Source organism: Glycine soja, chromosome 14 (assembly GCF_004193775.1).
Source record: "Glycine soja cultivar W05 chromosome 14, ASM419377v2, whole genome shotgun sequence".
NCBI classification, from domain to species: domain Eukaryota; kingdom Viridiplantae; phylum Streptophyta; class Magnoliopsida; order Fabales; family Fabaceae; genus Glycine; species Glycine soja.
The window spans coordinates 977,548-997,107 of record NC_041015.1 but is presented as its reverse complement, the minus strand read 5'-3'; the positions used below and the strand labels follow the sequence as shown (position 1 = coordinate 997,107).

General features: G+C 33.5%; 3 protein-coding genes across 4 annotated transcripts; 1 reads left to right on the top strand and 2 right to left on the bottom strand.

Moving 5' to 3' along the window:
• Nucleotides 1-1,881: 1,881 nt before the first annotated feature.
• On the bottom strand, nt 1,882-4,248 carry LOC114383322 (red chlorophyll catabolite reductase, chloroplastic-like). The gene is made up of 2 exons (XM_028342973.1): nt 3,820-4,248; nt 1,882-2,743 (listed from the first exon to the last, which is right to left on the bottom strand). The coding sequence occupies exons 1-2, from the start codon at nt 4,174-4,176 to the stop codon at nt 2,132-2,134; spliced, it is 969 nt and encodes a 322-aa protein (XP_028198774.1). The 5' UTR covers nt 4,177-4,248; the 3' UTR covers nt 1,882-2,131.
• A 3,072-nt stretch (nt 4,249-7,320) lies between these two features.
• Nucleotides 7,321-13,631, top strand: LOC114382987 (oligopeptide transporter 1-like). The gene is made up of 9 exons (XM_028342550.1): nt 7,321-7,468; nt 7,570-7,707; nt 8,834-9,033; nt 9,771-10,219; nt 11,065-11,162; nt 11,292-11,864; nt 12,200-12,470; nt 12,581-12,763; nt 12,912-13,631. The coding sequence occupies exons 3-9, from the start codon at nt 8,985-8,987 to the stop codon at nt 13,530-13,532; spliced, it is 2,244 nt and encodes a 747-aa protein (XP_028198351.1). The 5' UTR covers nt 7,321-7,468; nt 7,570-7,707; nt 8,834-8,984; the 3' UTR covers nt 13,533-13,631.
• A 499-nt stretch (nt 13,632-14,130) lies between these two features.
• LOC114383005 (ER membrane protein complex subunit 8/9 homolog) lies at nt 14,131-17,344 on the bottom strand. 2 transcript variants are annotated; one of them, XR_003660367.1, is made up of 5 exons: nt 17,022-17,339; nt 16,635-16,781; nt 16,478-16,537; nt 14,641-14,796; nt 14,131-14,539 (listed from the first exon to the last, which is right to left on the bottom strand). XR_003660367.1 is itself a non-coding variant. In XM_028342575.1 (5 exons), exons 1-5 carry the CDS (start codon nt 17,229-17,231, stop codon nt 14,509-14,511), a joined length of 615 nt encoding a protein of 204 aa, XP_028198376.1. In that variant the 5' UTR covers nt 17,232-17,344; the 3' UTR covers nt 14,131-14,508. The 2 variants fall into 2 exon arrangements, 1 of the variants encoding a protein (XP_028198376.1); XM_028342575.1 differs by having other exon boundaries at nt 14,641-14,807; nt 17,022-17,344.
• Nucleotides 17,345-19,560: the final 2,216 nt, after the last annotated feature.

Genomic DNA, 19,560 nt, shown 5'->3' with positions numbered 1-19,560 from the left:
ATACTTCAAACATGTCATGACTATAGTGAATCTCGATATCTAATTCACCTAAACTAATAGCCAGCACAAAAAATAGTTTCAAACTCCTTTCTAACTAAAATTTGTTTGGTAGGGGAAAAGTTTTGAATTTTCTAGGAATTTTGGGTTGCGAATCTTAGGTGGTGCTTGGTTTAAGGGTTTATTTTATATTTTCATTTCTTTAGAAAAGATTGAAAATGTTGACATGTTATTATCAGTTGTGGGCTTATTTTTTAAAAATATTTCAAGAGAAAATGTTTTTTTTTTAAGTTTTAAACAAATATATTTACTCTTATTTTCTGTTTTCTTTAAAAATGAAAAAAAAATTCTCAAACTAAGTATCACCTTAGTTTCTCGTGCTTGGTATTTGTTTTAAGAGAATAAGATTTCTGGGAATTATTTCCTATTTTTTTAATAAGTTTCCCACAAATTTTTTTTCATAAGAGAGGTGATAACCTTACTTTCCTCGATTTAAGTTTTTTTTTATTACAATACAAATATTATGTTATTCTTATTAAATAGTAAATAATTAAAATAACTAATAAAAATATCACATAATTATCCATTCTTAAGAAACTTATTTAAATGTTTATGATGATGAATCAAATTTTACTCCTACAAAATATAATTCTCAAGATACATGGGAACCAATGTCTCGGAAGACCAAAATCATTTAAAGGATTAATTAATTGTTTTTCAATACACAAGACATTATGTTAAAAACCTCTAACCACATGCCAAAGTTATTACTTATTTGCCAATGGTTTCAAACTCTTAATCATCATAAACAAAAGGTTCGTGTCAGTTACAAAAATTGCTTGGTGCTAACAACATGTCACTCTTGACCAATCAAATTCAACCCAAGCCTTTGGGTGTTTGCATTTGAGAGGACATTTGAATAAGCATTACTTTTCTTTCTCTCATTCATAGCAACTAGAACCGTATATATGGCAACTTTACAAGAGCTTTTTCGTGCCTTCTGTTCCCATACACGTATTGCTGCCATGAAGTTCATTTTGGGCCTTTCTAATTGAAACTCTTTTCTCCAAGAGCAACCATTATCATATTACGTGTTTACGTTATTAATTTGAGATTTCGGTTCCTTAGGTATAAGATCACTAAGAATCCAATATCAAAAGAAAATTATATCACCAAGAATCATTAAAAGGCTTTTAATCTTTATATATGGTGAAAAAAATTGTGGAGTAGGTAAAGTGATTAGCTTTGAGCTAATTAACATGTGAGGAATCCTATTATACGCTGAAAATATAAGTCGTACATATAGTATATGATATTCACCACCTTATATATGTGCTTTACAGTATCTGATGCTGATCGTGAATCAAATATTGATGACCCTTCTTTCTTACTGTTTCTCAAAGTCAAAACTATGATGCCAGAATTTACTGTGTTTGAGCTAAAAAAAAATTAATAGGTGGTGCATAACATTTCTAGAATTAACGAGCCTAATAATTTTTATTATAAGTTGCCAGATGTACCTTTCTTTTTTATGATAAGCGAGGTGAATTAATGAAAATTTAAATTTTATGCATTTTCAACGAATTTAAACGCAAGTAAGCAATGTTAAAAATATGATGGCACTATGTGTCCAAATATTGGTTTAAAAAAATGGCACTAGCTACGTAAAAAATAGATCATAAGCAAGCCATATAACATTTCTTTTATAGAAATCATGTCGAATGGCACTTGACCTATTTTAGGTCCAGACTTCAGATTTCACCAGCTTCTCTCAACTCTCAAGCATGCTAAAATACTTCCAATTCAAGAATTTTCCTACTTGTTCAGGGAGTTAATCGTGGCGTTTGACAACTCTAGTCCTTCGAAGAGCTTGAAACTGAACCAGATGCAATTAGATAAGTGCTATTGTCATATGAATCATCCCTAGTAGCTATATATATAATACAAGCAGAGAACTGATTATTGATACACAGACAATAATGGGGGAGAAAGTAGAAACGATCATAATCATTTACAGATTTGATACTTGACTAGAGAGATTCAGAAAATACTGAGGCCTCATTAGATTACACAGCAAATTAGGTACATGTATGTAATACATAGAATATCCAACAATTCCAAATAAATTTGCATTTCAGACAGTAAAGTACTCCTTGATAGCTTCCAGTACCCGGTTTGCTACTTCTGGACCAAACAATCTGGGAAAGCTTGAACCAAGATCAATCTCAATGGTCTTGTTTCTAATGAGACCATCCCTTTTTTTCAGATAAGCTCTTTCTGCCTCTCCCACTTCTCGCTTGGCACAAGCACAATGATCCAACCAGATCCCCAACACTTGCTTGGAAATGGGGTCCAAATGGTCCCTGATGATCTCCTCCATGCGTTCCACTCCGCCATTTTCCGTCAGAACGCGAACCATTATGGCTGTAGGAGAGGAAACAGTGCGGATGTAAAGGGAAGAAGAAAAGTATGGTTGAACCTCTGGAACTCTCTCCAGAGTCTGCCTATGTTTGTCTAGTTGAGTGTCCTCATAGAAAGTTTTGAGGTCATCTGGCCAAAGCACAAGGTCTTTCCGGGGAGGCAAATCAAGAATGAGAAGTAGCATTGTTGGACTACTGCGGATCATTTCAAACACAAAATTTGGCGCATCAGTTGAGCTGTTAAGATAGGCTGAAAGACTTGTTATATCTAAGGACCCTCCTGTTGGTAGCTCTGAATGCACCCAGCTTCCCAACACAAAATCTATCTGAGACAAACACCAAAAAAAGACCAAATTCAGAACAAAACAAATGTCATCATTTTTCTCTAAACAAAATAAATCCATTAAAAGGGTGGAGAAAAAATGTCAGCAGTAGCTAACTAGCAAGAGAACGGAACCAAAACATTCACATCCCTAATCACATATATCACTTTCTCTTCCTTTTCTTTTTTCTGTTCGTGTTGGGCCTTTTCTCCCTACAACTATCCACCCCAAAATTCGAGTGTATGTTTATCCTTTTCCATTTTTTTTTATGTACAATGACAGCAATGAGATTTGATCTTAGGAACTCTTGCAAACTACTCAAACCCCTCATTGCTAGGCTGACCGAGTGGTTATGTTTACACTTTTCCATTGCTATTCAAATTAAAGCAAGAGTAAACCATCAATTTAGTCTCTCAACTCTCAAGTATTACCCTCTCTCCTAAATAGTTCTTAGAGTATTGGATATTCATCAATTTAAAGGAATTTTTCAATATTTGAAGGACTATTAAATATGATTTCTAATCATTTAGGGATCATTTATATAAATACTATAACTTTAGGGATAAATTTGATGGCTTACTCATTGAAGCACAGAAAAAGACAAAAGTTATACATTGCCCATTTGCTTCAGTATCTAATCCGGACATAGTAGCTTGAGTACCTAACTCTCAACCCAATACTCTGACAATGCCAATACTTGATCTAGAAACCCATATAAGCCACTAAAAAATAAGTCAAAACGAGATTGGCAACGGAACATGAACAATATAGGGGCTGGAAAAAAGAGAGAAAAAAAATGAAAACTTTGCATTGAAATTAAATGTGTTTGGTTTCACAAGAATTGATTCTTGGTCCACAATTGATTTTGGATCAATTTTTACATGTTTGATTTCTGAAGATTTCAAAATTGATTCCGGGTCCAGAATTGATTCAAGTATGAAGCGACTTTGCTTTTGCGTTGGAGCAAAAAAATTATATTAAGTTTTACTCATAACTTTCTATAATGAAAATCAATTTTGTTAACGCTAATCCAAACACGCGCTAAGGATTTTGGGAGGAGAAAGAAGAAGGGGAATTACCGGGGAGTCATTATGAGCTGCTCTAATATGAAGAGAAGCTTGGGCAGTGGCAGTTTGGCTTTGATAATACTGAACATCAGAGGGGAGTGTGCAAGGAAGAAGCTGAGTGTGAAAGCGATTCTCAAGCGTTGAGACGAGATCAACCATAAGATTCTTCTGGGCAGATGAAACGAACGGAAAGTCCATGAATTTGCTGCGGCCTTGGTTGTTGTGGGTCTCCTGATTCTCCATGAGAGAGCAAGACACAGAAAAGGAAGAAGAAGAAGAAGAAGGTATATAGAGATGGTAACGAGTTGAAGGAGGAGAAGAAAAAGATAAGAAGGAGAGTGGTGAATACCGGAAATGTTCACAGATCATCACTACAACAATGTCAAGTCCTTCTCCCCAACCTTTTAACTTTTAATCCTTCACGTCTTTCTTTTTCTTTTTGCTTCCCAATACATTTCTTTCTTCTTTTTTTAAACTCCTAACCAAAATTTGAATAAGTGATATTTAATATATAAAAAATAAATAGAGAGGGTAAATATAAAATAAAGAAAACTTGTAAATCGGTTCTAATTTAAATCTTCTTGTTTATATAGATAATAGAGTTTCCATTAAATAAAACATAAATATAAAGAAATTTTTGTAAATCGGTTCACATTTAAATTTTTTATTTTATATTACTTAAACATTTAAACAAATAATATTTTTATTAAAAATATCATGTTATCTTAGAACATCTCTCATAAGTGCAATTTAAGTAATTTGTTTTGAGTTGTATATAAGGGAGAGAAGGAACAACAGATAGAACAAGTTTTCATTGAGATTGATTGGCAGCATCCAGTGTTAGCAGTTTATAAGGGAGAGAAGGACTTCACAGAATTCGGAAGCTTAGTTCAACAAATAAAGCTTCGATTAGATTTGTCACCAAACTATGTTATTTGCTTTGTTACTTGTTAGGAAGATAAGCAAATTTTGTGGCTCATAGTCTTTTCTTTTCAGGGCCTCTAGTCTCAAATCTTGGTGACTTGGTTCGTGACCCCCTATCTCTACGTTTTAAGTTTTCAGAGGCATTGTGGGAGGGATTAGAGGTTGAGAAAAAGGGAGCATACGACCGGAGAAGGCCCTCGAAAGGATTGTTCACAATGAAACAATGTCGTCAATAAGGACGAAGAAGATCATTGATGGCGTCATTTGTGATGGAAGGAGCTCTTCTTTCCCTGGACAATGACGAGGTAATCGTCAGCTCAACATTGATGATGGTTTACTGATTACGGAGACAATAGGTTTCAGATCTCCAAGTGCTTTTGCGCTGTCACTGAACACGACTTTCATATCTACAATTATTTTGTGTATTTTTGTATTGATTTCCTAGATCTTAACAATGTAGACATTATTGTATAGATTTGTGACCAAAGATCTGAGTTAAATTGCACCCATGCATGCACAAAATCGCACATATGCACACACAATATTGCACACACACACAAGAAAACACTAGGGAGTGAGTTGTATTGTTATGGAGTTTTATGATGTATAGGAAGATAAATTAGGTTAGTTCTTCTGCCTTCAATTATTTCTTCTTGGAGAGCCTCATTTCCCTAGCATATGTTAAGCCCTCGACCAAACACTCTTTGAGATGAATGAGTCATCCCACATGGCCCCGCCATTTTCAAAGGCTATGGTTGTAAGACCCCAACCAAACCCAACTTACCCTAAGAAGATGAGGAAAGACAATTTGGCTAATATAGAACGGGACAAAAATGACCTTTTTGACAATTTATCCCTTACATCTAGCATCGGCATAAGGCTTCCTTCCTTAAGCATGCTCCCCTGAAAAAACATATGCTTGGAGACGAAAATGATGACTCTTTGGGATCTTATGTTCATAGCCTATGAAAATGGCGGTGGCCCTGCGAGATGACTCGTTTTTCTCTTATGTGTTTGGTCAGGCCCTTAAGGTAGGCTCAAGAAGTAGGGCTCTCTAGTAAGTTGTGTTTGGTTGGGGTCTTACGATAGTAACCTATGAAAACAGCGAGGCCCTATGGGATGACTCGTTTTGGTTGGGAGTTTAACGTAGACTAGGGAAATAGGATTCTCTTGTAAGTTGGGTTTGGTCCAGGTCAAATTGAAATATGTCATTGAATATTTGAAAATGACATTATCTAGACAATTGCTAATGGAAATTTAAGTAGACTCATAAATAAAATGGTTTTCAGTAGAATTCATATGTTCATGTAATAATCACACACTAATCAGCATGTGTTTATGAGTGTGTGTTATATAGATCATCTGGTGTACTATGATCTTGTTCGATGTACTATGACCTGTTTAATATAACTAGATATTAAAAAAATTATGACGCACCAACCTTCATTAAGGTATGTGTCTTCTTGTGCAAATCTTTCATATATTAATCTTTTTAACTTGTGTGAATTGTGATGTAAAGTATGAATCGTTATTTTATATATGTAAATGTATAGTTTACACTGATTTTGGTGCAGATAAAAGTAAGGGTGTTACGGCTCGGTTTGGTTTTTCATCAAAAAGTCATCTGACCAAACTTAAAAAATATGTGGTTTGATTTTGATTTAAAATAGAATCCGATCCAAACCAAATCCATATTTTATTATTTGGTTCGGTTTAGCTTTTGCATATTTTACAAAAATATCATTTCATTAAAATTTATATATTTTCTTTTCAACTTTTAAATTAAATTATATTAAAAATTGTTAATTAATAACAATATATAAGACTTATTAATATGTTAAACCTTCTATAATAAAAAATTGTCCAATTTTCATCAATTTTAAATCAAACATTTTAAAAAAAGTTGTCTAAAAAAAAGTGATATACACTATATAAATTTATATACATAACATTAGATAACATTGTGAAATTCAAGTGACATACACATAAAACACATAACACTAAAGTAATATAAGTGTTGTGGTTTGGTTGGTTTGAATCGATTTCAAAAACATAAATCGTAAATCAAACCAAACTGATCAGTTCGTGAAAAAAAATCATCCAAACAAATTTAAAAAGAATCAATTTCCTTCCGTACGTGATAGAATAGGCAATTTTTTTGTTTCAAGTGCATATAAAAGGATAATAATTTTCAATATTCAAATAATGGAGGCTTTGGGAGGAAAAAATGGAAGCTTAAATACCAAAAAAAAATGGTAGCTTCTAACTAGTGAGAGGGTCCGAGTGTTTATTTGGCAAACAGCTCATGCTAGATTGCCTACTAAGATGGGGATTGGGTTCTCCTTTTTGTTGTCATTGTCATTCCTTAGAAGAATATATTTTGCATGTTCTTTGCGATTGTCCGTCAGCCTTTAAACCTCCAAAGAAGAATAACAAATTAAAGAGGAATCAAACAATATTCAAAAAAAATATTATTAAGAAACAAATATAAAATTCACATATTGTTTAACAAATCACGTACATATTTTAACTCTTTTTTTGTCCATGACGGTTGAGAAACACTTATAGACCTATGCACATCGCGAGCGAAAGAAGGTACATATATAGCTTCTCCCCTCACTAAAATGGAAATTCCTTAGACAGACTTATCTCTGAACCCTGCATCTTAAAGTTCACTGCCACTAATGTTGGCATGGACCCCAATGGTGTTGAATGGAAATCTGATAAATGCAGCCAAGTGGGTACTTCTTTTCTAACTTTCTTTACCAGATTGTAATTCGATGCATTAATATTATACATTGTTGAATACGTCCACTTTCTTGCTTTCTTGTCCAACAGCTTTGCAATCCCTTAACAAACATCAAAGAGAATCACAAATTCCAGAAAGCTAGATGGCAAGGAAGGTCAGCGTGTAGAGGACTCAGCTTTGGGACTTCGTCATATTACCAATGAAATCAAACTATAGCATCATTTAAAGTATGCCATTTTTCATTTTATTGTTTCTATTTCTCCAGTAAGATATTCAGTTCACACATACTCATTTTATTGGTAATATAAAACTTAATTTAAGTTATGTATTTTATGTACCCCCTCGGCCTACTGATAGTTCACTCAAATTAAAAATTACATTCGGACAGGTACACTGTACATATACGGAGATTATAGCAAGTTTCATTTAAAATTTGAAAGTTAATATTAAAAAACTACAAGTTTGGCGGCTGTTTTCCAAATCTTTAAAAGAATTCGGATTAATTTTATGAAAATGCACCTAGTGCTTAATTTTCATTACATATACTTTAAACAGACATTAAAAATAAAACAAACTGTTTGAGATATCAAATTCTGAATCCTGCATGGTAGTACTAAGATTAAGATTGCTTTTTGTAAAGAATATTTATGGAGAAAATAAGAAATCAAAAAGGATATTTGTGGTATGTAAAAAAAATGTACTATTAAATTATGAAACCCTTCTTTACATTTTCCATCTCCTTAAATATTCTTATTTTTTTTTAGTATGATATCAATCATCAATCAATCTATCATATATATAATAAAATAAATAAATAAATTATTGAGAATAAAAACCATCACATTTAAAATATTTAAAATTACAATAAAAAGAAAAGGAAAATATTTCCAATTCATATTTGCTATATTGATATATTAATTAGGTTTAAATTGATTTTTCATTAAAAAAAAATCAGTCTTTTGTAAATTAAAAATAATAATATGTACAATACACGTACTAGTTAATCTTATTGAAGACTAATATATCAAATATCAAATGTGCATGAGTCCCTAATCAAAAAAATGTGCATGAGTATTTTTTCAAAAAAAATTATTTCAAACTGCCTTTATGCCAACTCATTCATAACAGACGGGCTAAAAAAAGTGAGAGAGAAGAAAGTCAAATTCTATTTACTCCTTAGAGCATATAGAATCAATTTTGGAGGTCAACTTAGAGTCATTAACAAGATTTGCTAAAATATAAGGATAGAACATTAAAATCCGCCTTATTTATCTCTTGTGATATTTAATGATGTAGTTGATTTGATCATGCTTACGTCAAACATGAATGAATTAACACCACTGAATGGTCCAGGAGGCACATGTGTACGTTTTCTGGAACGGCATGCTAGCTAGTGCACACGTCCCTATAAAATGATACCAACAACGTGAGGTCTTCGCGTGGGTGAACGAGGAAAGAGAGAGAGAGAGAGAGAGGGAGGGTTCAAGAACCAGATCCCGGTGCAATGGCTGGGGTCGTCGACAATCAGCACGACTCAAAACTTGGCATACCTGGTACTACTGTTACTACACCCCTTCATTTTTGCCAACATATTTCCTACGTTGTCTTGTCTGTCTTATATACTCAGTTAACATTCATTATAGTTTATTTTGATTATCATGCTGTAACATATATGCTATTTGGTGTTACTATCGTGCGTATGAGAATGAATTAATTGGTATGAAATTATTGAACCTTAAATAAAAAACTGCATTAAATGTTCGGAAAAAACATTATGGTCCATGATAATTCTATTCCGCTTGCGTGAAATTGTCTATTACCAACAAATAATTCTGTCTCCTCGGTTTTTTTGTGTTGTTGTTGTTGAAAGGGATCACCAACCAAGTGAAAGGGAGTGGTTTTTTAAGTTTGTTCAAGAAATTTGCAATAAAGAATTTTTCAAGTTCATCCACAGAAAACTTGTAATTTTATCGAAGTTGGTGAATATTTATTAAGATATTCTCTCTCTTGATCATAGACAAGAGTGCAGAGCCACGTTGAATTTGTATTTGTGGTGTTGTTTGTATATGCCTGTATCCTTTTTAGCGTGTACGTACGTGTGTGTTTTTCTTCTTCAACATTGCTATACGGTGAAGGTTGTATTGTATGTGTTGTTGTTGTAATTTTCTTTTATCGATAGATATTATTTTGTTTTTTGTTAACAGAAAAAGATAAAATTTGGAATCTTTTTCCTTTTCTCCTTATTTCATAATTATCTAAATAATCTTATATGTTGGTTTTGTTGTTGCAGATGAAAGTGAGGAGGTAGATGACTCTCCTATTGAGCAAGTGAGGCTCACCGTTCCAACAACCGACGACCCAACACAGCCAGCACTGACATTCAGAACATGGACTCTGGGGTTGGCCTCATGCATTATCCTCTCCTTTGTGAACCAATTCTTCGGCTACAGAACCAACCCTCTCTACATCTCCTCCGTCTCAGCACAGATTCTCTCTCTCCCAGTTGGGAAACTCATGGCAGCAACACTTCCCACCAAACCAATTCGTGTCCCGTTGACCAAATGGTCTTTCTCCCTGAACCCTGGCCCCTTCAATCTGAAGGAACATGCACTCATCACCATCTTTGCCAGCGCTGGATCTAGTGGTGTTTATGCCATCAACATTATCACTATTGTTAAGGCTTTCTACCACAGGAATATCCATCCACTTGCCGCTTTTCTCTTAGCACTTTCCACCCAGGTCAACATTCATTACTAATCATTATTCATTACTCTGCTCCTTCAATATATAGTAAAACATCTTTTGTTGGAAAAAAAGTTAATGGTATATATGGTGCATGGGTGGAAAGAGAGAGTGAGAAACCCATAAATGATGTGACGGGAGATGAAGAGAGAAATAGAGAAAAAAAAAAAGGTGAAAATGAAACAATAATGTTATTTAGTATGAAAAACACCTTAAAAAAATAGATTACGAAAAGTAGGGATATTCATAAAAAAAGATTTTTTACATTATCTTTGTTTTAAGTTTTTAATCAATCACGTCTGTTCTTAACTTTTTCACGAAATATTTTTGGCACTGAAGAGCATTTTCCAAAATGAAATATAAGAATATAAAAACTTGTTTTTTCTTTTTGTTTTTACTTTTAAGGCTATTAGTCAAAATAACAAGCATTTTTCAAAAATATGGTTAGTCAACTTTTTCCGATATTTCAGAAAACTCCATTTCATTCTTCTTCTTTAACCCCCTCTCTTAACTATATATTATATGTAATAAAATAGAAACTAACATATAGGATGTTTGAAGAAGGGTTAAAAAAGATTATTTTATCGATATTTTTAGAATATTTCTATTTCTACACAAACAAGAAAGAATAGGACTCGGACTCTAGCAAAAGACAAAAAATCCCCCCTAAAATAAGATTTTCATATTTAAATTAATTTTGTTTCAAATTATTTATCTTTATAGATATCTATTTTATTTTAGTATCGAATCCACTTTTCTTTGTATTTTACAATCAAAATTTCTATAATAGAGTTCTATTATAGAAAAATGAAATCTGCTAAACCGTGTCGTTGAATGTTTAGATGCTTGGTTATGGATGGGCTGGGATTTTCAGGAAATGTCTTGTAGATTCCCCGTACATGTGGTGGCCTTCAAACCTTGTCCAAGTGTCTCTATTCAGGTATTTAAATTTAACTATTCTTTCTTGTTTGGTGATTTTTGGCGTTTTTTTTTTTTTGGATATGTGAATGAAAAGGATTAATTACATGAAACTTTTAATTTTGGGATATTCTGTCTGTGATAATGACAGGGCATTTCATGAAAAGGAGAAAAGGCCTAAAGGAGGAAACACAAGGCTGCAATTCTTTTTCCTGGTCTTTGTAGCAAGCTTTGCTTATTACGTTATTCCAGGCTACTTTTTCCAAGCAATAACAACAATCTCCTTTGTTTGCTTGGTTTGGAAAAACTCCATCACTGCACAGCAAATTGGTTCGGGCATGAAAGGCCTTGGCATTGGTTCATTTGGCTTGGACTGGAACACTGTGGCTGGTTTCTTGGGGAGTCCTTTGGCTGTTCCTGGCTTTGCCATCATCAACATTCTGGTTGGATTTGTGCTGTTTATGTATGTTCTGGTTCCCATTTCCTATTGGAACAACCTATATGATGCCAAGAAGTTCCCCATCATCAGTTCTCACACATTTGATTCCTCTGGCGCAACATATAATGTCACTCGGGTTTTGAATGATAAAACTTTTGACATTGATATGGATAGTTATAACAATTACAGCAAGCTCTATCTCAGTATCACATTTGCATTCGACTATGGATTGAGCTTTGCAACTCTGACTGCTACTATTGCCCATGTTGCCCTCTTCCATGGAAAGTAAGCTTTGTTTAGTTAGTGATAAAATTTAAATATAGTACCATGGATAAAACTTAGATGGTATTCCATAGTTGTGTTGTTTTCTAATTGGATTTAGAGTTTCACCTCGACCATGTAATAAAAGATTTCATTAAAACACCTATAAAATTATTATCTATTGGTACTGATGATACTATTCTCCAATTCAAAGGTTGGCAGTGATTCTTAAGATAAAATACAACTTGGTCAACTTTGATTGGAGAACAATATGATTCACTAGTGTATCTAAATTTACATTCCATTTTTTTTTTATAATAAACCGTCTAACTTTATGCTTGTGACTATCTATTTGAAAGAACGATTTATCAGATGTGGAAGAAGACAACATCTGCACTAAAAGGACAACAACTTGGAGATGTGCACACGAGAATTATGAAGAGAAACTATGAACAAGTACCTGAATGGTGGTTTGTTAGCATTTTGCTTCTAATGATTGTTGTATCTTTGATAACTTGTGAAGGCTTTGGCAAGCAACTCCAATTGCCATGGTGGGGAGTCCTAATGTCTCTTGTAATAGCGTTAGTTTTCACTTTGCCAATTGGGGTCATTCAAGCAACAACAAACACGGTAACGTCCAATATTGTCCAAGTAGAGAAAAGTTTTTTGCATGCAAAATGCAACAATGCCTTGCTTGTTTTGTATGGCTTTCAAAAGGTTGTATTTTTCTTATTTTGCAGCAAGTCGGACTCAACGTGATTACAGAGTTAATAATTGGGTACATTTACCCAGGAAGGCCACTTGCTAATGTAGCCTTCAAGACTTATGGGTACATCAGCATGTCACAAGCACTCGGGTTCCTTCAAGACTTCAAATTAGGCCACTATATGAAAATTCCTCCAAAATCTATGTTCGTTGTGCAGGTAGGTATAGGATATGATAGGATGTAAATGCATGCAAATATGGTCTAAAACAACTTTTTTTTTAATCGCTGAGAAATCAAAATGGCGATCTTTTTCCATAAAAAAGGTGATCAGACAAATAAATAAATATTGTTAATTTTGTGTTCAGTTGGTAGGTACCATAGTGGCTTCAGGTGTGTACTTTGGCACAGCATGGTGGCTTCTGACAAGTATTCCACACATATGTGATGAAACAAGCTTGCCAGCTGGTAGTCCATGGACATGCCCTGGGGACGAAGTGTTTTACAATGCTTCAATCATTTGGGGAGTAGTGGGACCACAGAGAATGTTTACCAAGGATGGGATTTACCCTGGGATGAATTGGTTTTTCCTGATTGGCCTACTTGCTCCTGTTCCAGTGTGGCTGCTTGCTCGCAAATTCCCAAACCATAAGTGGATTGAGCTCATCAATATGCCCTTAATCATTGCTGGTGGTGGTGGCATCCCACCAGCCAGATCCGTCAACTACATAACTTGGGGATTTGTGGGAATCTTCTTCAATTTCTACGTTTACAGCAAGTTCAAGGCATGGTGGGCTAGACACACTTACATCCTCTCAGCTGCTTTAGATGCTGGTGTTGCTTTCATGGGTGTCATTCTCTATTTTGCCCTTCAAAATTATGGTGTTTTTGGTCCAATATGGTGGGGTCAAGATGCTGATGACCACTGTCCTTTGGCCAAATGCCCCACAGCTCCAGGCGTAATTGCTCATGGATGTCCTCTTCTCTGACCTCCATCTATTCTCTCACCTTCATCCATCCATTCATCTACTGTATATATACCTAACTTTTCATTTTATGGAATAATATTACGTGACATTTCATGTTCATTTAGTTCAAATAATTTAATTAATAACGATTTAATAGTTATTTTATTTTTAATAAAATTTTAAATCAACTATAATACCTGTGAATTATATAAATTATTTATTCACTAACATACATTTATAAAATTTAAACTGAATAATTAATAATATATTAAAATTTTAAATAATATAAAAAAATATAATTATAAATTTGTTCAAACACAACAAACTCACGGTGGCCACAAACATCTGAAATAGTGGGAAACCGATTTGATAAAAACATCCTCACCCTCATTGGCATTGTTACCTAATGCTACTACTTGCATATCACACGCTTACCAATCCTGCTCAAACTTGTACGCTTCATATTGATCAGAAAAGGAACATTTTTTCAGAAGATTAATCATTTGGTCCCGAGTAATCACTTATAACTGTTCCCCACTCCCTTTGTCATGTACACCCCAATTTTATTTTATCTTATGAATAAAAACATTACAAAACATAAATCTGAAAAGAAAACGCGTTGCAACCATAAAAACATAAGAAAACCATTGGATTAACAAAGATAATGGCCGTGATGGTTTGGTTGTTTCTACCAAGTAACAAAGTTCGTCACAACTCACAAACAAAGCAAAAAGAAAGTTTAAAAAAATCCACTTAAATATACCTACATCCAAGGAGGGAAAAAAAAAGGAGAGGCTCTGCAACCAAAATCCTTTACGGACTGGTGGTAAATATCCTGCTTATACAACTGAAAAAGCTTCATGAAGCAACTTTCCTAGGGTCAAAATATAGTCCCTAAATGTTCATCATTGAGAATCCAGCATATGCACCATAATAAGCCTCAATATCCTCCACTTGCAAAGTAAATAGGGCAAAAATGGAGACAAAGGGGCTGGGATCAGTTGAAAAGCCCTGGGTTTACCCAATCCCTGAAAACAACAGAATATGTATTATGTAAAGTCAGTTATAGCTGCACAGATAAATAAAATACTATGGAAAGAAAGAAATACTGCAAGCCAAAAGCACTTACTTGCTTATGTCATCGAGATGGTCATCAAAATCTACAATGTCATTCCACTTCTCAGATGCAATATAGTCCAACAAGACTAGATTTGCTGATGGCTCTTTGAGAGAGAATCGATTGTTCCCATCTGACTGAACCAACTTCCAGTTCTTAGATGTATCCCTAACATAAAGCTAAACCATAAGAAAAAGGCAATCTTGGTTAATGTAACTAACTAAAAAATGACTCTATATATGGGGGAACCATATATTATATATAGCATAAACCCTAGGAAGTTGGAACCATACTTATATAACAAGCAGATAACGAATTTCTTCTTTTATAACACCAAAAAAAAAGTGTTTTTGAAAGAACCATAAGATTTGTAACATTAAGAAACAAATGACAAGGAATCTTTATAATTAGTACGAATGTTGGATGAAGCCTTAAGAGCTAGCTGTTAAAAGGTTGGCAGGGGGAGAGAACCAAGCCACTTAAGTACAACAACAACAACAACAACAACGCCTTATCCCACTAGGTGGGGTCGGCTACATGGATCAACTTTCGCCATAATGTTCTATCAAGTATCATACTTCTATCCAAACCATTAATTTCGAGATCCTTTTTTATAACCTCTCTTATAGTCTTTTTGGGTCTTCCTCTGCCTCGAATTGTTTGTCTTCTCTCCATCTGGTCTACTCTCCTCACTACAGAGTCTACCGGTCTTCTCTCTACATGCCCAAACCACCTAAGTCTATTTTCCACCATCTTCTCTACAATAGGCGCTACTCCAACCCTCTCTCTAATAGCTTCGTTTCTAATTTTATCCTGTCGGGTCTTACCACACATCCACCGCAACATCCTCATCTCCGCTACACCTACTTTATTCTCATGTTGGCTCTTGACCGCCCAACATTCTGTTCCGTACAAAATCGCCGGTCTTACCGCAGTCCGATAAAACTTTCCCTTTAGCTTGATCGGTACCTTTGCATCACATAACACCCCCGATGCTTTTCTCCATTTCATCCATCCTGCTTGAATGCGATGATTCACATCCCCTTCAATTTCCCCATCATCCTGTATTACAGACCCAAGATATTTAAACCGTGTGACTTGAGGGATAATATGGTCTCCTATTTTCACCTCTGAGTTAGAAACCCTCCTTCTTTTGTTGAACTTACATTCCATATACTCCGATTTGCTTCTGCTTAGGCGAAAGCCATGTGTTTCTAGAGCTCGTCTCCAAGTTTCCAACCTCTCATTCAACTCCTCCCTCGACTCTCCAAGGAGGACTATGTCATCTGCAAAGAGCATGCATCTCGGCGCTATCTCTTGGATTTGTTCCGTGAGGACATCCAGAATTAAGGTAAAAAGGTAGGGGCTAAGGGTTGACCCTTGATGTAAACCAAGCCACTTAAGTACTTCACCGAATATCTCATACTACTTGAGGTGGGACTTAGGTACCTCATAATATCTGAGTCCCTATGAGAATATTCCTCTCTTTTGACTTATGAGCTATGATGAAAACAAGAGAAATTGAAGCATGACATTAAGCCTGAAATTTGAATTCTAGCCATCCAAGATGATACAAGTTACAACCAATGAAACCCCTCACATCTAAATCATATTCTAACGAGTCCACAGGTTTTCATGATTCTATTAAAAATAAGGGGTTATTTTAGTCCACTGACAAAAGCCCTTGAGGATTTCTATATTCATATAGATCAGAATGGTTTCAATTCTATACATTTGATGGTTTGATCAAATGTATCATCTAAAGAAGCCCAAATACAATTCATGGAGTGGATAAACACAATGATTATTGATCTTAATGAAAGCGGTATCCAGTACTGAAATTGCTAACCTGCATTATGGCACTACGGTCCTTGCTCTTTTTCAAAGCATCAAGCTTCTTGTTATCTAACTGCGAATAATTGAAGAAAAACAGAAAGACGATAAACAAAATAAGATAATTAAAAACAAAATTAGCAAAAAATAAAAATAAAAATTCAACAACAAACCAATAGAACGGCGGCTTCGGGAAAGTAGCGGCATATGTGGTCACCAATATTCTTCGCCACACCACCAAGCTCATTGTCATCGGATCTCTCATTCGCGTGAAAATAGCCCACTATGTTCAACCCTTTAGCAGAAAAATATTCCTCTATCTATCTCACAAAAAAAAATTGTGATTTAAAAAAAATCAGAAAACTACAGGCAACACAAAGCAAACAGAAAATCAATAGATGCCCAGAAGAAAAAAAGATAAACCCAGTTGATTAGGTTGCATGTTGATTAAGAAAGTATACATCTTTGTGCATAATTTTGTAAATTACAATATGGGGTCAGAATTGAATGAAAAATAATATATAATTGATAAAGCCCTATAGAAGAGAGAGAGGGAGAACCATGATGAGAGATATCTCCAACTGGGGAAGAAGAGGGATGTGAGAGTGGAAGAGAGGGACGGCATCGGCGATCTCGACGACGTCGTTGGAAGCGGAGATGCGACCGATCAAGACGCCGTTGACGGCGGAGGTTGGGTGTTTGAGGGAGTGAAGGATGAATTTGATGTAAGCGGTTTGTGCGATTTCGTACCTCAAACCGTTGCTACCCATGGCTAAGATTCTCGACACAAAGGTTTGAGGTTCCTGTTCTGTCGAACACAAACAGATGCAGATGCAATCAGCTACCACCAACTGTCGTGGACTTCGCACTTTGCCAATTCCCACAATTCTAACGATGTCGTATTGTCACTCATCCGAAACTACAGTTAACAGGCCTGGGTCAGTAGTTTTTGGACTTTAGCAGTTGAGCCCAATTACTTCAGAGCCCAACAATTATTTTCGCCAATTTTGTTTACTGTTTTAAAATTATTTAATAGGTTAAAGTTTTAAAATTTACGTTATAGTTAATAATCCTGCTTAATTTATGATAATATTATATTATACGTTATACGTGTCCTTTTTCTTTGTCTCACAATAATATTGAAAAAATGATTATTTTTTTGTCAATATTATCATAAAACACTTTTGATCAATACAAAAGAAATTATTATTAGAAGTATCCAAAGCTATTTTCCTTGTATTCTTAAATAAGGATTGAATAAATTCATTAATTTTTTTGTCATTCAGGTTCAATATTATTCTGAAAGAGAAATCTCAATATCATACAAACTTGAGTTATACACGATATCATATGAACCCAACTTATACAAATTGGTCAAATCACTTTAAACACATAAAAGTCAACAACTTCTACAAAAAAATAATCGACTTAAGGATAACTAATCTAGAAGTGGGACCTTAATTTCATGCAAATTATGATACAAACATAACTCGGACCATGAGAATCAAGTGTCCGTTCTCACCTATATCAGTCACTCTCAAGGATATCATAATCCCGTCGAGAGAGACAAGTTTCTCGACTAAACTAAGAAGGTATTCATGTTGAACGTGTGACACTCCTCTTTGGGTCACGCATCATATGTGTGATTACAATTGGATAATTGATTTTTCTGCCATAAACATGATATAAATCAGCAAACATTGGTATCATAACTAAGACAACATTCCATCTTAAGTCTTTATTAACTTTAACATCAAAGTCTATCAAGGCACTTAATTCGTCCATATGATCTCTTTCTCATCATCGTGCTTTGCTTCGAAATTACCATCACAATCCAATTATAGTTTATGGTCTCTCTCTAAATTGAATCTCTATCACCTAAATCGACACAAATATGTTTTTTCATAAGAAGTTGGTCATAAAAAATAACTTTTTATGATTTATGAACTTTTCTCTTTCACACCTTAATATTGTACAAATTTATGATTCTCATATATTTTCTCTAATTCTGATAATTGACATAGTTGATTTTTTAGTTCTAGTATTGTTGTATGGCGTTTCAAGAAGCCATGTTGGTTAGCCTGACCAAAATCCTTCATGATGATTGAAATATTGGTGTTACTAGGTCAACGAAACTATCCCAACGAAAAATATGAATACGTTAACAAAGAAAATCATAACACTTTTTATCCTATAATTAAATGAATTATATGTAAATTATGTTTAATAATTCAAGTTCATACAAGACTCATAAATTATTTGTTTTTATAAATTTTATTTAAATTAATGATAATAAGATAATTAAATAATTTATATTTTTATATATTTTAAACATATATAAATAAATATTGATGTACATAAATGAGCTATACAATAATTTGGTATTAATAAAAAATTTCCTAAATAAGATCCATGCGAAATGAATTTTTAATGAAACTTTCAATAAAATTGTACAATTTTAAATTATTAAATGATATAAGTTATACTAGTATAATTTGATTAATTCACATACACATGACTCTAATTTTAATACTTTGTTAATGCAATTTTCAGCCAATTAATTAAAAATTATATTAAATATGACACTTAAATTAAATATTAAGACTTTAATTTTTATTTATTATCACTAATTTTTTTTATATAAGAAACATAAAATAATATTTTTTTTATTCCAATTATAAGAAACATATGATTATCTTTTTAAATTTTACTGTCTAAAAATGTATTAATTGTTAATTTTTTTATTCTTAATCTTTCATGAGATCTGTTGATATATATTGAATTCTCATGAGAATGAATATATTTATTAGACTATTAAGAAAATAAGGTATATTAATTAGTTTGAAAACCTATCATTTTAAAAATAAGTATAACTTATAAGTTTTTGATACGAGTAATTTAAGAATAAAATTAAAATTTATGATGTTATTAATTAAAATCAATAAATTTAATCACTTTTATTGATACTATGAATTAGATTATTTGTCTTATTTTTAATTATTATTTTTGGTTTTTTTATAAAAAAAATCAATAAATAAATAAAAAAGAATATAAATTTTATAAAGTCAATGTACTTATTATTAATTATTTTTTTCTGGC

Excerpts from the sequence above, each read along its gene's own strand:
- LOC114382987 (XM_028342550.1), top strand. The coding sequence starts at position 8,985 with ATGGCTGGGGTCGTCGACAATCAGCACGACTCAAAACTTGGCATACCT. Across the intron at positions 12,471-12,580 it reads TTCAAGCAACAACAAACACG|CAAGTCGGACTCAACGTGAT; the intron begins GTAACGTCCAAT and ends CTTATTTTGCAG. Across the intron at positions 12,764-12,911 it reads AATCTATGTTCGTTGTGCAG|TTGGTAGGTACCATAGTGGC; the intron begins GTAGGTATAGGA and ends TTTTGTGTTCAG.
- LOC114383322 (XM_028342973.1), bottom strand. The coding sequence starts at position 4,176 with ATGATCTGTGAACATTTCCGGTATTCACCACTCTCCTTCTTATCTTTT. Across the intron at positions 2,744-3,819 it reads CAGCTCATAATGACTCCCCG|ATAGATTTTGTGTTGGGAAG; the intron begins GTAATTCCCCTT and ends TGTTTGTCTCAG.
- LOC114383005 (XM_028342575.1), bottom strand. The coding sequence starts at position 17,231 with ATGGGTAGCAACGGTTTGAGGTACGAAATCGCACAAACCGCTTACATC. Across the intron at positions 16,782-17,021 it reads TGGAGATATCTCTCATCATG|ATAGAGGAATATTTTTCTGC; the intron begins GTTCTCCCTCTC and ends TTTGTGAGATAG. Across the intron at positions 14,540-14,640 it reads CATCTCGATGACATAAGCAA|GGATTGGGTAAACCCAGGGC; the intron begins GTAAGTGCTTTT and ends TGTTGTTTTCAG.